This window comes from Trachemys scripta, chromosome 2, assembly GCF_013100865.1.
Source record: "Trachemys scripta elegans isolate TJP31775 chromosome 2, CAS_Tse_1.0, whole genome shotgun sequence".
NCBI classification, from domain to species: domain Eukaryota; kingdom Metazoa; phylum Chordata; order Testudines; family Emydidae; genus Trachemys; species Trachemys scripta.
Window position 1 is genome coordinate 168,236,912 of NC_048299.1, and position 20,815 is coordinate 168,257,726.

At 41.0% G+C, this 20,815-nt stretch overlaps 1 protein-coding gene across 1 annotated transcript in view; it reads left to right on the forward strand.

Annotated features, from left to right (window-relative positions):
- The window catches only part of FARS2 (phenylalanyl-tRNA synthetase 2, mitochondrial), a 114,229-nt gene that overhangs the window by 6,577 nt on the left and 86,837 nt on the right, over positions 1-20,815 (forward strand). The window contains exon 3 of the mRNA XM_034762257.1: positions 4,800-4,930. Coding sequence (XP_034618148.1) covers positions 4,925-4,930 — 6 coding nt within the window. The 5' untranslated portion in view covers positions 4,800-4,924. The remainder of the gene's footprint in view (positions 1-4,799; positions 4,931-20,815) is intronic.

The window sequence follows — 20,815 nt, forward strand, 5'->3', positions numbered from 1 at the left end:
ATAACATAAGCATCTGGCGTACTTGATAATATTCTAAATCTGTAGTAGCAGAAAAATGAATTTGAACAAAATACCTGCCGAGACTATAGAACTGTGTGAAATGGAACAGCTGTTACATTCTCCAGGGCATATTTGTAGCTTTGTCATATGCTGCCTAAATTATTCTTTTCGGTATATCATTTCAGCTTTATGACATGGCACTCAACACTTTGAGAGAGCATGTGCTTTCCTGTTATATTGTTATTCATGTTGATTATTTTTCTTTTGGGGTTGGAATGATAATTGATTGTCATGATATTATCATCTTTTTTAATTACTGTTTTTCAACTTCTAAAAACTTGATAACCTCTTTTCCCTCCTGCTGCTGCTCTGATTCTCCTAAATCTTAATCACTCTTGCTTCTTGATCGCAATGATAGACAGTTCCACTCAGAGTTAGGTTCTGCCCTTGTTTGGATTCTATATCACCCATTGAAAATTAGGAATGCAAATCAAGGCAGAATTTGGCTCTCAGCCAATATTATCATAGTTGATTATAATTTAAAAAGTGTTTTTCTGTTGCCTACACTGGGTAGGATTATTTCCTCATAACAAATGGGTGTTCTGAATAACTCTGTTTCTAAAATTAGTAATTTCTCTATATCCCTGTAATTGCCTACAGAAACAGAACTGAATGGGGGTGGGGGTGGCTTTCAGAAGCACTTAAGTGACTTAGGAGCACAAGCACCTTTGAGTTTCAATAGTAGTTTTGATCCTAAATCACATAGGCACTTCTGAAAATCCCACCCTAAACTTTTTACAATGGAAGAAATAACAAGAGAAAACTCTTACATCTTCCAAACACAGGAGAAGTTCTATTTATGTATGAAGCCTATTGCAGGATGCTGATCACGCTTTTTCCTGCTTGCCTTTTTGGTTTTTTTATTTTTTAATTGTTCTGTAATGTGCTGGGTTAGACTTGTGGTCCATCTTGTTCAATTTACTGGCTCCAACAATGGCCAGCTTCAGAGGAAAATGTGTGAAACCCCAAAGAAGTCAAATGTGGGAGAATCTCCTCCCATGAAACCAACTATTTCAAAATCTCCTCCCTAAAACCTAATCTTCAAAGATTGGATTACAACCTGAAGCATGAAGCTTTATATCCCTTTCAAAGTGCCGGCATTTGTTTATTGGAAACCATGAGCAGGGGCTTGAACTCCTAGCTTCCATGGCCCTGCCCCATACCCTTACCATGAAGCTACCATCACTGTCTCTTTTAAGTGAATATGTGCTGAAGATTGGACTCTTAAAATCTTGCACCAAAGTAGGTTTTCCCATGGCACAGGCATTTCTGCAGGAAATTAACTGGGTCTTGATGTCTGTCAAGTGCTTTGCAATCCTTGAATTAAAAGTGCTAGAGATGGTTTTGTGGTGAAAGGATTAAACTGGAACTCAGGACATCAGAAGATATATATTAGCATATTTGTAATCCTTAAGGATGCTCACTTTGTAGTACCTTTAAGACTAACAGAAGTATTGGAGCATAAGCTTTCGTGGGTGAATGCCCACTTCATCAGAAAGTCTCCAGGTTGGAGAGCTCTTTCTTGATGTTCTTCTGTTTGCTGTATAGGATGCTGATCAGGTGGTTCCTCAGTTTCTTTGATAGTGTATGGCATAATCTCTCACTGTGGTCTGTGCAGTATGTAGATAGCAATGGATTTTTCACCTTCAGTCCATTTGTCACCTCCAGTCCTCGCCCACAGACATCCTGCCAACCTTAAGCATATTCTCACCAGCAACCACGCACCGCACCATAACAACTCTAACTCAGGAACCAACCCATGCAACAAACCTCGATGCCAACTCTGGCCACATATCTACACCAGCAACACCATCACAGGACCTAACCAGATCAGCTACAACATCACCGGCTCATTCACCTGCGTCCACCAATGTTATATATGCCATCATGTGCCAGGAATGCCCCTCTGCTATGTACATTGGCCAAACTGGACAGTCACTACGTAAGAGGATAAATGGACACAAGTCAGATATCAGGAATGGCAATATACAAAAACCTGTAGGAGAACACTTCAACCTCCCTGGCCACACAATAGCAGATGTAAAGGTAGCCATCTTACAGCAAAAAAACTTCAGGACCAGACTCCAGTTCATTTGCAAATTTGACACCATCAGATCAGGATTAAACAAAGACTTAATGTTTAATTGTTTAATGGCTATCCAACTACAGAAGCCGTTTCTCCTCCCTTGGTGTTCACACCTCAACTGCTAGCAGAGCACCTCACCCTCCCTGATTGAACTAACCTCGTTATCTCCATACTGATTTATACCTGCCTCTGGAAATTTCCATTACTTGTGTCTAATGAAGTGGGCATTCACCCACGAAAGCTTATGCTCCAGTACTTCTGTTAGTCTTAAAGGTGCCACAGGACCCTCTGTTGCTTTTTACAGATTCAGACTAACACGGCTACCCCCTGATATTTGACACTTTGTAATAGTTATACCAAATCTGAGAGATACCACTAACCTTAATACTGGTATTGTTTCAGATATTTTTTGTGGACAGAAACCCTGCAGGCAATGAGGGTATTTTCATTGCATAGTCATTTGGCATAATGAAATCTTGATGACAAACTTAATTATAGAAATCGGAGATGGACTTGGCTTGTTAGGTATTCTAGTCTGTCACTGCATCAATTCAGAACTGTTTTCTATGTTATACTTTTTAGTGTTTTGTCCAGTCATAAATAACCTTCCCTTCCCTTGAGGAGAATATTCCCCTGTATAACAGATCTCACCGTTAGGGAATGTTTTCTCATATTTAGCCTAAACCGTCTCCTTTTCTAATTTAATCGCATTACCTCTAGTTATATCCTTCAGAGACAATCTATAAACGATTTCTCTCTCTCCTTGGTGATTTATGCTATCGTCATATTTTTCCATAGTTGTCATTCAGCCAAGCTAACATATTTAGTTAGTTTCATTTTTCTTCCTATTTTAGCTGATGTTGAGATTTAGAATAGAAAGCAAACTATAGTTCTGGAAAACAAGAAATGATACTTTATTTCAGAGTGACTGAATTTGAATTTTGCTGTGGCTCAGAGCCACCACTTTATTCTTGGCTCACTCAGAATATCTGACCCAGAAGTTAATCACAAGTAGGATCACAAATCTTTAAAAAATGCTGCCGTGATTGCAGTTTAAAAAAACTCTTGCTATACAATTTTTTTTAAAAAGCTTCACTTTTGCCATGGACGTTACTCTATGATATGTTTCTCTCCAGGCTTTTGTCCTGTTTGTTGGCATCCATTTCCTATAGGTGTAGCTGATGAGTTTCAGGGACCATATTTTCATGCTCTAGTTGATTCAGTGATTCTCTAGGCAGACCAGACAGTACTACGCCCACCTACAATGAGAAAATCAAAAAGTGTGATACTTTTCTGTCATCTGACCCACAACCAGTATCTGACCCACAACCAGGATCAAAACTTCATTTTATTTAAAAAAAATCAGCAATATATTGTATTCCATACATTCAGGAAATTATAATAACAATAGACTTCCAGCAATAACTTATTTGCAGTCTTTCTGGAATTGGTATTCTTTCACTATTCTATACAATATCACCTTTCATGACTGCAATGCCTGTGGCCATGGAACCTGCAGTATCCACAGTCAGGACATTAGTGGAAGACATGCAATTTAGTAGAAATTCCTGAGGGTCTGGGAAGTCTCTCAGAAGCATAAGGGTAGACGGGTGTGGGTAATACTCTCTATATCAGGCCTGCACAACTTGTAAAGCGGCGAGGGCCATATTACTCCAAAGAAAACAGCTGAGGGCTGAACCCCCCCGGCCTTGCCGAACCCCCCTCCCCAGCGCTACCCAGCCCCCCCGAAACACAACACCCCCCACAGTGCCGCCTGCCCCGCGGAAACAAGCCCCAGCACTGCCCAGACCCCCCGAAACTCCCTCCCTCAGCGCCGCCCGCCCCGCGGAAACAAACCCTCCTTCCCCAGCACCACTGAGGAAGGGGGGGAGGGATAGCTCAGTGATTTGAGCATTGGCCTGCTAAACCCAGGGTTGTGAGCTCAATCCTTGAGGGGGCCACTTAGGGATCTGGGACAAAAATCAGTCCTTGGTCCTGCTAGTGAAGATAGGGGGCTGGACTCAATGATCTTTCAAGGTCCCTTCCAGTTCTAGGAGATAGGATATCTCCTTTAATTTAAAAAACAGCAGTATTGAACCTTTGTAATATGTTATAGTGGGCTCCTAAGGTAGTATAATTAAGGTAAAAGAAAAATGCCTTTTAGCTAGAAGTAGAATAAGATCTTCCCCCCACTTTGTAATCAATTGCCCTGTTGAATGAATGAGGAAGGCATGGAAGGCAGCACCTACAGATAGCTGCAACCCTTGGAGAGGGGATGGGAGCCAGACCAGATCAGTAGACCAGACCAGCCATCAAGTCCCTGCTTGCCTCCTCAACCCCTCTCCCCCACCGCCAGCTCACCTGCACCCCCGCCACTGCCCGCCCACTCGCCTCCTCAGTCCCCACCCCCTCGGCTTGCCTACTCACCCGCCACCATTGCCCACTCGCCTCCTTGGCCCCCCCCTCACCCGCCACTTGCCTACTCAACCCCCGCAGGCCGCACAGTGAGCCCACCTACTCACCTCACGCGGGCCGCACAGTGAGCCCACATGGGCCGCATGCGGTCCCTGGGCCACATGTTGTGCAGGCCTGCTCTATATATTCACTATCACCTCAAAAAGGACGACTTTTTTTCTTCTTCTTCTCTCCCTAGGCTTTTATCCGCAGATGATACTGAATTTGTGTCTCAAACCTTCTGAAGGAAAGGCAAGACCAGAACAGTAGGCTGACCAAAGCTTACGGACAAAGGAATTAGAACTGAGAAGAGGACACCTCTTGATGCAAGTAAGTATTTAAATTCACACAGAAATTGAGCTTTCTACTACTCCTTTTCCTCAGCTATCAGCCATTTAGAATGAGTATTCTTGCCTTCAGGAACACACTGTCTCAGCTTCTTCTTTTAAAATAGAAAACTAAGTCTGTTTTCATATTTGGAGTACCATGCCAGACTCCTGCCTTTGGCCTTCTTATAGCGTTAATGATTTCTTCATCCCTAATACTTTATCAAATACATTATTATTTATAATGGGATTCAGGGTAGTGGAGGTACATAGGTAAGGGACAGATTCTGCCACATTTACTCATGTTGATTTGTATCTTTCTCATCAAATGGTCCTATTAAAATCAAAGAAACTACTTGATGAATAAGTGACTTCTCAACATGAGAAAGGATAGCAGAATCTGGTTCTAAGTCAGAGGTGGGCAAACTACGGCCCGTGGGCCACATCCAGCCCATGGGAGTGTCCTGCCTAGCCTCCGAGCTCCTGGTCCTGGAGGCTAGCCCCCGACCCCTCCCCTACTTCCCCCTCTCCCCCTCCCCCGCAGTCTCAGTTCACTCACTCCGCCACCGGTGCAATGCTGTGGGCGGCGGGCTGTGAGCACCTGGGGCAGCGCAGCTTCAGAGCCTGGCCTGACCCAGTGCTCTGTGCTGTGTGGTGGCGGCGGCATGGCCCTGCTCCATCCGGGCGGCGCAGCTGAAGCGCCGCCAGCCACCAGTGCTCCAGGCAGCGTGGTAAGGGGGCAGGAGGGGGGGGTTGGATGGGCCGGCTGGGAGCAGTCAGGGGCAGGGGTTCCGGGGGCAGTCAGAAATGAGAGGAGGGGTTGGATGGGGCAGTTGAGGTCTGGGAGCGGTCAAGGGACAGGGAGCAGGGGTATGTGGATAGGGCAGGGTCCCAGAGGGGCCATCAGGGAATGGGGGGGGGGGGGGCAGATAGGAGCTGGGGCCGGGCCACGACCCTCCCCTAACCAGCCCTCCATACAATTTACGAAACCCAATGCAGCCCTCAGGCCAAAAAGTTTGCCCGCCCCTGTTTGCCCGCCTCAATCAGTAAGTGATTGACTGACAAACCATAACAGATACAGCAGTTAGAATTTAATGTAGGATTCTCTAGGGAACATTGGAGAGAATTGAGACTTTCTGCTTCAGAAACGTTGGGGTGTGGGGTATTTTTTTTCCCAAGTATGCTTCCAAGATCTATCTTGACATCAATTTCTGGCATTATACTTAGGCTGGGTCTACACTACCCGCCTGAATCGGCGGGTAGAAATCGACCTCTCGGGGATTGATTTATCGCGTCCCGTCGGGACGTGACAGTCGATCCCCGAATCGACGCTCTTACTCCACCAGCGGAGGTGGGAGTAAGCGCCGTTGACAGGAAGCCGCAGAGGTCGATTTTGCCGCCGTCCCTACAGTGGGGTAAGTCGGCTGCGATACATCGAATTCAGCTATGCTATTCACGTAGCTGAATTTGCGTATCTTAAATCGACCCCCCCCTGTAGTGTAGATGTAGCCTTATTTTGTTTTTCCTTGCTTCTTAGAATTTTTCTTACCTATAACTTACAATTTTTATGCAAGTGATTTGCACACTTATTTTCCTTTTATCTCTTTTGGAGATGCTGCCGTGTGATGGGTCTATGTTTTTTAGAATCTATAAAATCAGATGCAGAGTGAAAATAACCAGTTCAAGATTTTTTGTAAAATTTTAATCCATGTTTACAATAAAAATTTTGTATTTCATTTTGAACTTTTTATTTTTATTTCTTGGGTCTGGAAGGGTATTTATAGTGCTTCCATCACTAAAGTTTCTAAGCACCATACTATATAGCTTAGTGCTTTTTCTTTTGCTTTCATTGTAAAGCATATCTTTCTAGAAATGTTGGCATTCATTCACTTTTATTTTAACTTATTAATGGCTGTCAGTGGGTACTGAGCCATTACAAACATAAAAGAAGACAAAGTCCCTTCCTTGTGGAGTTCATGATCTACAGATGGATAGATACAGCATACAGATCTCAAAATAGGAGGTGACCAGGAAATGGTCAAATATCTAATCTATATGGAAGTTATTTTAAATATGAAAAGCTACCTGTTTCTTACATTGGCACGTTAGCCGTGGTATCACGGAGGAAGTGCATTATGAACAGGGAGGGGGATGCTGCTTGGTGAAGAAAGATTGGGTGGGAATTTCTATATGTTTTTGCTGTTCGTGTTTACAGTGTAGTTTATTCTCTTCCTTTCCCATCCAGTCCTTTTTTCAGGAAGGTCGGTGAAATCTAAACTCTCTCTCTCACTGTGGTATAGACATTTTATTCATGCATTTTTTTTTTTTAGTCAATTACTATAATATCCAAGCTATAATTAATGGAAAAATCCATTTTGGTTGAACTAAGACTTGCACTAAGGATAGGGAAACATACTTATTCTGATTTCTTTTCCCAGACTGCCTGTGTAGTATTTTTTATTGATTTTAAATGAATACTGTTTAAAGCCTTACAAGGTCTGACTTCTCGTTATTAAAGTGATTTACTTTTTTTCCTTATTATCTCCTCTGTTCATTTGACCCTGGTCGTCTTATTGTTCTCACTTCTCATTTCAAAACCCCTGGTGATTGAGCCTGCAGGCTGTGTGTGGAAGTTGATTCTTAAACATGTCACAGACTGCAGTTCCCCAAATGGTTATAAAGAAAAAGCAAGAGGCAAATCTTACTCTTTAGCTCAGATTGTTCTAGTACATAAAGAAATGCAATGTTTATTGATTGTACTTGTATCATAGGGAGCCCAAGGCATAATGACACTAAGTGCACTTCATTAATAATAAAGGATGGATTCTTTGATGTTATATTCTGCTTTTCTTGGCCTACTGTATCTTTTGTCAGCCAGCAAGGGACATTTATCTTGGCTGGAAATGTGTTCTTTTTGTTTTTGTTTTGTCAAGAAAATGTCTCCAAGTACAGTTGCTTTTTTGTAAAGATAAGTATGTTGAGTTCCTCTCATATTTTTCACTAATGCTGGCATTGGAAGTAAATATTGTTTTCTGGCATCTGGGGCCATAGAAGAGTTCTCTGAGATGATTAAAGTGGGTTGTTTCCTGGAAGCCTTTCAAGCAAAAGGTCTTCTAGGGTGTTTCATTCTCTGTGCTGTTCCTGGAGGAAGCAAATCAGTGTTCATCAAGCCCTATAGGGTTTGATGCAGGACTAGCATTACGGACAAATAAGACAAGCATCTATTTTGGGAGTCTTGGAACTCATGGGTTAAGATGTATTATCTTTTCCAGTAGCAGGTACAAAGGTAGAGGAAACTATTATTATTATTTGTATTGCAATTACTTCAGACTTTTCTTCACGCTTTGACAGCAGGACCAGAAGGACAAATGACTTCTGGCTCTATTTCTTATAATCTTTCTCTGCTTTGGTTGGGACCTCACACATCACTGGGTTGGCCCTGCTTTGAGGAAACTAAAGAGCTATAAGGCCCCTTTAACATGTTAAGTTTGACAGTGTTCAAACATGTTTAAAAACAATATTGTCGTGACCATGCTATAACAATTTGAACTTGCATGGATGAATGAGACCACACTATGCTCTAGCCTTGACCTGTTATAGAACCAAAGTACAGTTGCTTCATGTAATTAGAACAAGACTTGGTCCCATTGATACAGGTAAGACCAACTCATATTATATCTTGGCCTGTGTTTAATAGTGTAGATGGAACTTTACTTTGAATAATTTTATAAAATACCTGATGGACCTTTTCTCAACAGCGTAATTTCTAGCAGCACGTTATGACTTCCACTTGGGAACTCTCTGATTTGAAGAAAATCATATTTCTTATTATAGTTTTTATCCTCCCTAGATAGGCCAGAAGTGTAATTCGGCAGTTTCTTTAATGCAAACATGACAAATATTTCAATAATCCAAACAGAATATTTATAACACTGCCACTCTATCTGTGGTAACCGTGTTTTCCCCATCAGAGTTTAAAACTGGGGAATATTTTATGGGAAATTGTTATATTTTGCTCATGGGAAATTGCTTACACAATGCATGAAGATATATTTTCTGAATTATTTTTAAAAAGTGAATATTAAGGCCCTGATCCTGCAATTTACAACGTACAGGAAGACTCCTTAACTGGTTCAGAGCGTTATTAAAGTCAATGGGGCTCTGTGGAGGTACAGCCACCTGCCAACCTGTTGTAAATTGCAGGTTCTAATGAAATATGAACTGAATAGTTAAGAAATACGATAAATAAGTTTACTAAAAAGACTGAAATAAAAGAAAACAAACTGGAAACGTTCAGCAGTGGAATCTCATTTTGTTTTTATTTTGCCTTGTGAAGTTTTATATTGCCATGAGACTGACTTTATTGAAATAGATATTGTGATTATTCGAGCCTTGTTGACAGAGCCATTCTACTGCTTGTGAATCTTTATATGTTTCCAACTTCTGATACTGGTGGAAGGGAGTGGAATGAACTCTCAGTTGGAAAACCTGCCTTGCTTATCTCCTTATTGACTACTGCACTTTGGATTAATACATTTGCCCTTGTAAAGGTATTTTCTCTGCCTGGTTAGCAGTTTGGGATGGAATATGAATTACAGTAGAGACTCTTTAAATAGATCCACTTTGCTTCAGCATACTGTGTATATACACTATTTGTGTAAGTCATCAGGTTTGATTTTTCTCCTTATGGAATGAAGAGCTCTTTATGCTTGTACCTCACATTAGAAGAATGGAAGACAAATGCCTGAATTACTTGCATGTTGATGGGAGAAGACATACCTAGTATTGCATTAGTTTTCAATTCACTGAGTCAACAGAAAAGAGGCACACTATCAAAAATGGGGAATTATGCTAAAACACTAAAGCCTTCTTGTATTATGTTAAAAAAAGTCAATGTAAATTTAATTTTAAAATTATGACTATATATTTGTTTAGTACAAGTTATGGGCATCGCTCTAAACGTTTCAGCTACATGGACTTCTATTAAGCAGAGGGTGAACCAACAGCATGTTAAAAACTAGGTGAGTCATACAGACTATCATAGCAACAATCATAGCTGGATGAACTTATGGGAATCATTCATGATTCCTAAGCAATAGTGTGTAGCTCATCTACATCTTACTCAACATTGTTTCATAGCCTCATAGACAGTGGGCTAGCAGCTGAGTTTAAAAACAGTGTTTAAACCTGGTTCCAGTATAATTAGTTTTTAACACACTTTTTAAAGAAGGCTTTAATGTTGGGCTGGATCACCTCTGCATGCAGAAACACTCACAGGAGAGGGTGTGATGAAGGGGTTTTTCCCCTTGTTGTGTTGTATGTATGTGAGTCTTACTGTTTTGCATGAATACTGCGTGTACCTCAGTTTCCTGGTGTATTACACCAATGCCTAGGTAGTGGGAATAAGGGTGTGTGACTTTTGCTGAGACCCCCAGGGGCAGGTGAGACTGCTCAAGCTGCCTGCACGTAAGCAATGGACGGTGTCCTTCGTAACCTGAGAACCAGGAGGTGGATGCGACCAGGTGACACATTGCCCAGGAAGCAAGAAAAAGACTAGAAGAGAGGCAGTGGGCATGTCAGAGGTTGGGCCGCTGGAAGCGGGTCAGTATCCTGTTGGGAAGCCGGAGGAGGCACCCAGGGGGGACCAGGCCCTGGGTTCCCCCAAGATGGTCTTTGGTGAATGGTCCTGCTTTCTGTTCTAACAAGCTCTGTTCTACACTGTGTTCCTGTCAACTAATACACCTTCTGTTTTACATGCTGGCTGAGAGTCACTGCTGACTGTGAAGTTGAGGTGCAGGGCCCTTCCAGTTTCCCTAGGGGTCCCATCCAGGTGGACCCGCTGCGGGAAGTGCATGGTGACAACAGGGGTGCTGAATGCTCTGATGTCAGATCCAAGAAGGCCATAGCCAAAAAGGCTTCTTGCCCTGGACAGCGTGCCCTGAGGGGTGTCATGCTACCCCAGAGGCCTGTCTGGCTTCATACAGAGCAGTTCCAGAGCATCGGACCTGTGACGCTGTGACAGAGGGCTAAGTAGGAGGAAAATACACCTCTACCCCTATATAATGCTGTCCTCGGGAGCCAAAAAATCTTACCACGTTATAGGTAAAACCGCGTTATATCGAACTTGCTTTGATCCACCGGAGTGCACAGCCCCATCCCCCCGGAACGCTGCTTTACCGCGTTATATCCAAATTTGTGTTATATCGGGTCACGTTATATCGGAGTAGAGGTGTAGTGCAAGCTTCTTTCCGAATTTTCCTACCACTATTCTCTTTGCCATGAGATGAGGATTGGTGGAAGCAGAGTTTGGAAGTCACTCCACCTTTTGTCATTGTGGATCTCAAGAATCTCTGATGAAAGCACTTGCCTCCTTCATGGAGACAGGAACCTTTAGGAACAGCTGCTTCTCTGCTAGTGCCTGTCTGTCTGGCAGCATTGTCCTTACTGCAGCTGCATAGCCATTGCCTTCTGTTTCTCTGAGTAGCTGCTGAAGAGGAGACCAAGAGTGACATCTTACAGGATATAGCAGTATTATCTCCTTCTGAGTTTTTCACTTGCTGCTCTGGGTTCTCGGATGAAAGAAGCATTTCATCTGTTTTTCACCCTTGCCCCAGCTCCACCTCCAACCCTTTCTGGAGTTCCAGTTGACAGTCATCCATATATCATGAGGAGAGAGGAGACAATACAACAGAGAAGGCATTCTTTTCTCCTCAACATTTTTGATATTTTCCTGGAGTGCAGAAAGACGCACACTGGTCAGCCAAACTGTTTTATAAAGTTTTGTTGGAACTGTATTTAAACACCTTTTTTCAATTTAGATCATGGCCTACTGTAGATGGAATACAAGGTTTTAGTCAACAAAAACAACATCCTTCCTGTCACGAGTTGACAATTGCTGTGCTTACATAGCTAAGAATCTTGCTTCATTTAAGAGACAACAGTGTTTTGGTATGAATTTCCTATTCTATGCTCATTAGGCTTTGACACTGTTTTCTGCTGGGTGGTAACAGATACTGATGGTGCTGAATGCCTAAATAGAGATTTGACTGGAGTTTCAATGGGAGCCTTTGTGTTGACTTGAATTGGTTCAGACCCTAAGGCTATGTCCACTACCACAGTAAGTCAACCTAAGTTATGCTACTCCAGCTATGTGAATAATGTAGCTGGAGTCGACATAGCTAAGGTAGACTTACGGTCTACACTGTGCTGGGTTGATGGGAGATGTTCTCCCGTCGACTTACCTTACTCATCTCGTTCCCGGTGGAGTGTACTGGAGTCAACAGGAGAGTGCTCTGCTGTCGATTTAGTGGGTCTTCACTAGACCTGCAAAATTGACTCCTGGTGCATTGATTACAGCAGCGTCGATCCCGTGGTAGTGTACACATTGCCTAAGTAACTAGGTAGCCATGTCAAGAACTGACGAACCCACAGAAATACAGCAATGAGAACTGAATCTCTCCTATTTTTAAGGTTCTGAAACTAGATGATGTCTTGATTCTTAACATATGTCACCATTAATGAAAAATTAGTGTGAATAAAAATTGAATAGATGATAGAATTCAATGGTGTTTTAAAAGTTTAATTGAGATAATAGGAGTCTTTTAATTGACTACAGTGGGCTTTGGATGAGGCCTTTATACATGTGATTTAATTAGGGGCAAGCTTTTGCTTTGCTGGTAAGTTTCTTTTCTGGTGGCCCAGCTAAAGGTGAAAATACCATCTGTATAGGTGGAATAATGTCTGGCAACTGTAAATGGAACATTTATATTATATTATATTATATTCCTATGATATTACAACATAACTAGAAATATTCTACGACTGTGCCTACTTTAAATTTAGGTTAGTGTATGTCTACATCTATTTTTTGTATTGCTTGCTGATTAAATATTAACCAGGGAGACTATTAAGTCACATGTGGCAATATTTCACTGACACAAGGAGCTATTTTATGCTAAAGGACGGGGCAGTTAAACAATGTGACTTTATTCTGGACCACTTATTAATAGTTAGGAATTTTCCATACTGAACTTAGATCTGACCTCTCAAGAAAACAATAACTCCAAACCAAGAGACAGTTTCAAGATGCTGAAATGGTTCCTTGTTTTATTAACCTTATCCAAGAGCAAAGCAACAACAAACATATTATAAACAGTAATGCTGACAGTTATATTTAACTTATACTGTGATGTTCTTGCCTAAGGGTAAAAAGGAAGTCCTCTAATACAAAATGCCCATTGTATTGTGTGTGCATTCACCAGGGAGCAGGTTACATTTATCCTGCATAGTGTTGTAATCTTTTTTTTCTGTTTCTTATTTAGATTATCTTAAGCAACATAACACTACATTTGGAAGATGAGTAGTTTGGTTTGAATTAAGGAGACAACTTTAAAAATAATCTTAACTGCCATATAGCATGGAACATATGCTATTTCTGAGGAAGACATTATCTTTCAAAATAAAAAGACATGCACACTAACCACTATGATATGTGAATGTCTATCATTTGCAGTGATTTGGAGGGGCATGTGATAACATAAAAATATTTTCACATGCTTTAGGACAGCGGTTCTCTCCAGGGGTCTGAGTCCCCCAGGGGCCGCGAGTAGGTTTCTGGGAGTCAGTCAAAATAAACCAGAGAGCAGGGCCAGCATTAGATTCACTGGGGCCCAGGGCAGAAAGCCAAATCCCAAGCTCTGCTGCCCCACTGACGAGTAACTTAGCTTCATGGGGCCTCCTACAGCATGTGGGCCTGGCAAGTGCTCTGCTTGCTACCCCCTAACGCTGGCCCTGGCTTTTAATTTACTGAAAAACAGTTGTTGTGGCACAGGTGGGCCAAGAAATTTTTATAGCATGTTGTGGGAGGGCCTCAGAAGGAAAAAGGTTGAGAATCCCTACTTTAGGGAACAATTTAGGACTAGCAGGAAAGATAGATTAGGTGACCTAATTGCTCTCTGCTTTCTCTGAATTCTGATTCATTAGCGTATATCGATCCTAGTTCTGCATGTGCTTTTAGGAGGTGGGCAGGGCAGGCAAATTATTAATTTCTCACTTGCTTTTATGTTTTAGTGCAAATTATGAACTTTTTAAAATTGAAAATTCTGTTTCTATCAGGCATGGGGTAGAGAAGTAAGGGAGAACTTGAGTGCGTTCCTTCAGGCCAATGTTCGGGTGTCAGATGAGGATAAAACAAAACAGCCATATATTGTTTAATTTAATTGTTTAATTCACTGAGGTTCTAGTAGCTGCTGAAGTGAGCTATAAGTATTACCTTGAGACTACCTTGAGGCAATGTGCTCAAATGGACCGGACAGGACAGGACAGTAGGAGTCAGGGGAGTTGTGTTCTAGTCTGGTCTCTGTCACTAAGCTAATGTGTTACTTTGGCAAACTTTTTCACCTCCCCATGCTTTGGTTTCTCCAGCAGTGAGATGGAGATAACAGATCAGATTTTCAAAGGCACAAATGGAAGTTAGGCATCCAATTTCAATTGGGATAGGAGTCATGCACCTAACTGTCCTTTGTGCCTTTGAAAATTTCCCCCAATGATACTTACCTTCCTTTATAAAGTGCTTTGGGATTAACAGATGAAAATCACTGAATAACTGAAATATCTATTATTATTATGATTGTTACCTTAATTAGTTAATGGAACAAATTCAGTACAGCTTAAGCATTGGTTATTCCCCCTTTCAGAAAAGTAATTTGTCCCAGGTGGAAAAGTCATCCCTGTGGAGTTGCCCAGCTACCCCTCCTCGCCCCACCGTTTGTTTGTTTATTTATTGCGCCAAAATCTGAAACATTTTCAAGTTTGGGGTTTTCAATGAAAATCCAAACAATTGTAGTAAACTTTTGATGAAAATGAAAGCCATTTTGGGAGAAAAAATAAACAAAACCAACCACCCCACAAAAATCCATTTGTGACCTGCTCTTGTAGATAGAATGTTTGGTTGATGTGTGATTTAATTAATGGGACTTGTCCGCCCCTGGTACCTTTGCATCCTGTAGTGCCAACATGATCTATCTGAGTTAGGGAACAAGGGCATACTCTTAATATGAACGTGCTAAGAACATGACCATGCGTTACTGAAGTTAATGGGAGTTTTGACGTTGATTTAAGCAGGAGAAGGCCCTAAACTTAACATTTTACCCAGAAAGCAGATGTATGGCTGATATTGGGAAAGAGGGCTCTAATAACCAGACACCTTTGTAGAACAAGAGTACATATTGTAAGGATTTACTTTGCTGGGCTACTCAGGAAGACCTACGGGAACTCCAGCAGTAATTAAGATTAGAAACATCCTTGCAGTGGTCATAAATATAATGGAAAGAGAGGGCATACAGTACATGCTTAAAGTCAGTGAAAAATCTATATGTGTCCAACACACAAGAAAAATTTGTTGAAAAATACATTTATCTTTGTGGGAAAGCAACACTGTCGTTCACTAAAATCAATGACGTTTATGGCTATCTTCTATGTGAGTGTCAGTTGCACAAGTGAAAACTGCTTGGAAGAAATGTATAGTTTTAAATTGTACAATCAATTCTTCTAAGATTTATAGGAGGCAGGGAATGTAGAGAATTGCGTAACAATACATTCTTACGGACTCATTCTTCCCTTGGTTTGTACATGGTCCATCCTCCTTCAGAAATGTGGCAGATTTCCTCAGCTATGCATCCTATGTAGTAGTGCAGGGAATTACCATTAGTCTTTTGAACTGGCTAACCATATCCTCCTAAAATCATTTTGGAAATATAAATCCAAAGTTCTGTGTTTTAAAAAATAAAGTGTTGATGCTTCCTACAGTTACTAATTACTATTGCCACTGATATGGTATGTGCTTCTAAATGTGAACTTATGGCATTATTGTACTTAAAGGAAATTGTTGTGAAGCCCTGCCTGACCCATATAAATATTTTAAACAAATAGATCTGCTGAAAACATGTGAGTAGAGCTAAGGGAATTCTATTCTTTTATATTCTCGTAATGAAGGAAGGAAATTTATTAGGGTTAGCCAGATGGGCACTACTCATTTTTGGCATTCAGAGATAAGTCTGCAACACCTCCAGGTGGCTCCACAAAAAATGATAACACCATGGCAGTGCTCCAATTTTATTTTTATTCCTCTCAGACTAGTTAGTCACCTGCCTTATTCTCATTTAGAACCATCTGCTGGCTTTTTTTGCTGCTTGCCTAGGTTCTTTGGGTGCTCATCATTCTAAAGTCAACAAGGGGACCTCCACGGGAGACTAATGTAGAGTCTTTGTGTGCTTGGTGTTTATAGGACACATGGAGATCTTGTTTTCGTGTGATTCTCTCTTCTGTTTCTGGGTTTATCTGCCCCAGATTGTCCTCGTGATGTCATGCACAATACTCAACTGCACTGAAATTCGTTCTTCAGGTTTGCTTTCACCTTTTAGCTGGTGGTCACAAGACAGCAGGAAAATAACAGATTTTCATTCAAAAGTGATGTACCACACATTATTTAAAGACACTTGTATAAGTCCATTCAACAATGCATTTCTTCTGTGAGGGAAAAAGTCATGTTTATTAGGAAAATCTAATATTGTGAATGTGCAATATAGAATATATGATAGCTAATTGTGTAGCATCAACCCACACCTTTCTCAAAGTTGTGAGTGTGAATTTTTAAACCAAGTCAATAGATCTTTCTCAGACAAAGTTTGATGCCTTTTCAATAAATAGTCCATAAAGTGGATTGTGTGGTTGACTCAATTTAGCATTGGGTTGACCTCTTAATCAGGGTTTATTATTCAAATATAACAGAAAATGTGAATCACTTATTTTTCTTCTTTTTTGAATTTTATTTATGAAGATCATTCTTTTAAACAGAAATCTTATAAACCTTGTTTTACAATTTAAATAACAATACTTGGTATATATGCAAACACACAATTCTAAATTGGTCTGTGTAAATCCCTAATGTTGTATTGAGGAGGCTTGCTACCGGTCACTTTCTTCAACTTTGTGGTCTTAATCACATATTGGGATTGATGCTCTCCTACTCTTCTTCTCCCTCTTTCTTCATATCAGTTGATGATATCAGTCTTTCATTATCTCATGTTTAGGTCCAAATTTCTGTCCTAGATTTTTTTACTAGATTGTCCTGAAAACTCTGTGTCTTATAAAAGTCCTATAGAACTGATCACTCATCTCCTAGTTCTTCTAGAATTACCATAGCAAGGTGGCGGAAAGGGAGTGACTCCCTTCAGACTATTGACTGATATGAAGAAATTTGAGAACTTTTTTTGACTACTGATGGAGAAACCCCTTCAACGATAGTCAAAATAAAACTTGAAATTCAGATATTAAAATAAGGAAAATAGATCGGAGAAAACAGGATGAAAAGCTTAATATTGCAGAAATTTTCAATGGGGAGATAACAGGTTAAATGCCTAATCTGTTCTATTTTGACTGAGTGCTAATTAGGATTTGGTGTTATCCGTCAGATTTCTAGTCTGACTGTTTTTTGTAATAGTGCTTAATGTTTGGCAAAGCCAATCCTCCCTTTTGCCATGACCTTTGTAAAGTAGATTGCTTAACCATGGGTTTCTTATTTTCCCAAATGAATTTGTTTCTCGAGATTGCCATTATCTAAGAGACTCCCTGGACTAAAACACTGCTCTACAGCGAAAATGCTTCTGAAATAAATGTAGTCAAACTTTACTAATTCTGGGTCACTGAGAATGAAAATGATGCTTAAAATTGTTGATTGGCTCTAGTTTTCAAGATATGCTATTGGGTCAGTGTATATACGACCCTTGACTTGGGAATGGCGGAGGACAAGTGAGTTATAAAGGGAAGGGATCTCAATTTAAACCAGAAATGACTAAAATACATCTTTGACTGGATCTATGAATAAATCTATGACTGGGTTTGGACAGTACTTGCTTTTTAGGCAAAACAATGAATGATGCAATCTGAAGCTGGTATTGCGTCATACATGATATGAATTGCATCATGTTATTCCTAGAAGTCATGGATGATGCAATCATAACGAAGCTTACATCACTCTGCTGAACAAAGTGCCCTATATCAGCTCTAGAAATCATACAGTGTCGTGCTCTCTTATTTGTCAGTGTTTGATTTTGAAAAGGGACACATTTCTGTTTAGCCAAAGTGAGCAGAGATGCCTTGTACTTGTGTGAACAGTGCAGGTAACTTCTGCTCTGTTTGTAGTGAAGTGACTTTTGCATCACAAAAGCGCAGTATAACCACTATAGTTAAGAAAGCCTATCACCTTTATTTTGGCTGCAAAATTGGAGATCAGGACAAGAGGTGGGCCCCACACATATGCTGCAACACTTGTGCAACAAATCTTCGCCAGTGGTTGAACAGGAAAAGGAAATCTATGCCTTTTGCAGTGCCAATGATTTGGAGAGAGCCAACAGATCATACCAGCAATTGTTACTTCTGCATGGTGCCTCCAGTTGGGAAAGGTGTGTCAAAGAAGAAAAAGTGGACTGTGCATTATCCAAACATTCCATCAGCTATACGCCTAGTACCCCACGGAGAAGGACTGCCGGTTCCTGATGCACCAGAATCATTCTCACTTGAGTCAGACGAGGAAGAGGATGAAACTTTTGGTCCTGAACCATCAATGTCACAGGACCCAAATTTTCTCCCATCCTCCTCCTCTGAACCACACCTGATAACACAAGGTGAACTGAATGTCCTTGTCAGGGATTTGGAACTACCCAAGAGTAAGGCAGAGCTGTTGGGCTCCAGACTACAGCAGTGGAATCTCCTGGCAGGTGATGTTAGGATTTCCATGTTCCGTGACCGTCAACAGGATCTTGTCCCATTCTTCTTCATGGAAGGTGATCTTGTAGCCTGCAACAACATCGATGGTGTGATGGCAGCCCTCAACATCGTTCACGATCCAGATGAGTGGAGACTGTTCATTGATTCATCCAAGACGAGTCTTAAAGCTGTTTTACTGCATAATGGCAATGTTTTGCCATCAATTCCAGTTGGTCATGCAGTCCATATGAAGGAAACCTATGACAACATGAAACAACTTTTGAGGTGCATAAACTATGACCAAGAGCAGTGGCAGCTTTGTGGCGATTTGAAGGTTGTTGCTTTCTTGCTTGGTCTGCAGACTGGATACACAAAGTACTGCTGTTTTCTCTGCGAATGGGATAATCGTGCAAGAGATTCCCACTACATCAAGAAAGATTGGCCACTTCAACAGTCATTGGAGCCTGGGAGGAAAAGTGTTCAGCATCCACCACTTGTTGAATCAAGGAAGATTTTGTTACCACCCTTACACATCAAGCTGGGTCTGATGAAGAACTTTGTCAAGGCCCTTGACTAAACACAAGCAGCTTTCAAGTACCTCCATGGAAAATTTCCAACGTTAAGTGAAGCTAAGATTGTCAAGGCTGGATCCCCACTTTGAACTTTAGGGTACAAATGTAGGGGCCTGCATGAAAACTTCTAAGCTTAACTACCAGCTTAGCTCTGGTTCTGCTGCCACCATTTCAATGGATTCCATTCCTGGGAAACCTTGAAAAAACCTTCACCAATTCCCTGGTGAATACAGATCCAAACCCCTTGGATTTTAAAACAAGGAGAAATTAACCATTCCCCCTCCTTCCTCCCACCAACTCCTGGTGAATCAAGATCCAAACCCCTTGGATCTTAAAACAAGGAAAAATCAATCAGGTTCTAAAAAGAAAGCTTTTAATTAAAGAAAAAAAGGTAAAAATCATCTCTGTAAAATCAGTATGGAAATTAACCTTACAGGGTAATCAAACTTAAAGAGCTCAGAGGACTCCCCTCTAGTCTCAGGTTCAAAGTACAGCCAACAAAGATAAACACTCTAGTAAAAGGTACATTTACAAGTTGAGAAAACAAAGGAAAACTAAGATGCCTTGCCTGGCTATTTACTTACAAGTTTGAAATAGGAGAGACTTGTTTAGAAAGATGTGGAGAACCTGGATTGATGTCTGGTCCCTCTCAGTCCCGAGAACAAACACACTCCCAAACAAAGAACACAAACAAAAGCCTTCCCCCCCCAAGATTTGAAAGTATCTTGTCCCCTTATTGGTCCTTTAGGTCAGATGCCAGCCAGGTTACCTGAGCTTCTTAACCCTTTACAGGGAAAAGGATTTTGGAGTCTCTGGCCAGGAGGGATTTTATAGTACTGTACACAGGACAGCTATTACCCTTCCCTTTATAGTTATGACAAAGATAAAGGAAGGTTGGTCCTCAGATTCGTGAACTTCTTTGAGATGATGCATTTGACCATGCATTGCATGGCAAGGAAAAGACGGCATGGAAAGCCTTCCAGTTAGTGGCAATAAATTTTCTCGGAAACAACAAGGCAGACAACTACAGGTTGTTGGTGGAAAACCTCCTCAAGGCATACAAAAGCCTTGGTTGCAACATGTCACTAAAGATACATTTTTTGCACTCTCATCTAGATTTTTTTCCACCGAACTGCGGAGCAGTGAGCGACGAGCACAGCGAGCGATTTCACCAGGACATTGCAACAATGGAGAAACACTATCAGGGCAAATGGAGCCCATCAATGCTTGCAGACTATTGCTGGACAGTGACAAGAGATGCTCCTTTAATGAATACAAGAGACAAGCCAAGAAGCGCCGAGTAGACACTGAATAGGACTAAACTATGTACATAATAGTTTTCTGCCTTTTGTTTCATAATAAATTTTATTTATATAACCCTTTTGCTGATTTTTAAAGTGTTACATAAACAGGAGAGGTGAAATATTATCATGTAAAGCGACCATAAACACATGAAAAGACCTAGGTTTACAATTTATGATTAAAACTCTACTATCTACACAATATATATAGACATAAAATGTAAAAACTTAAATATCTTAGAAACAGTAGCC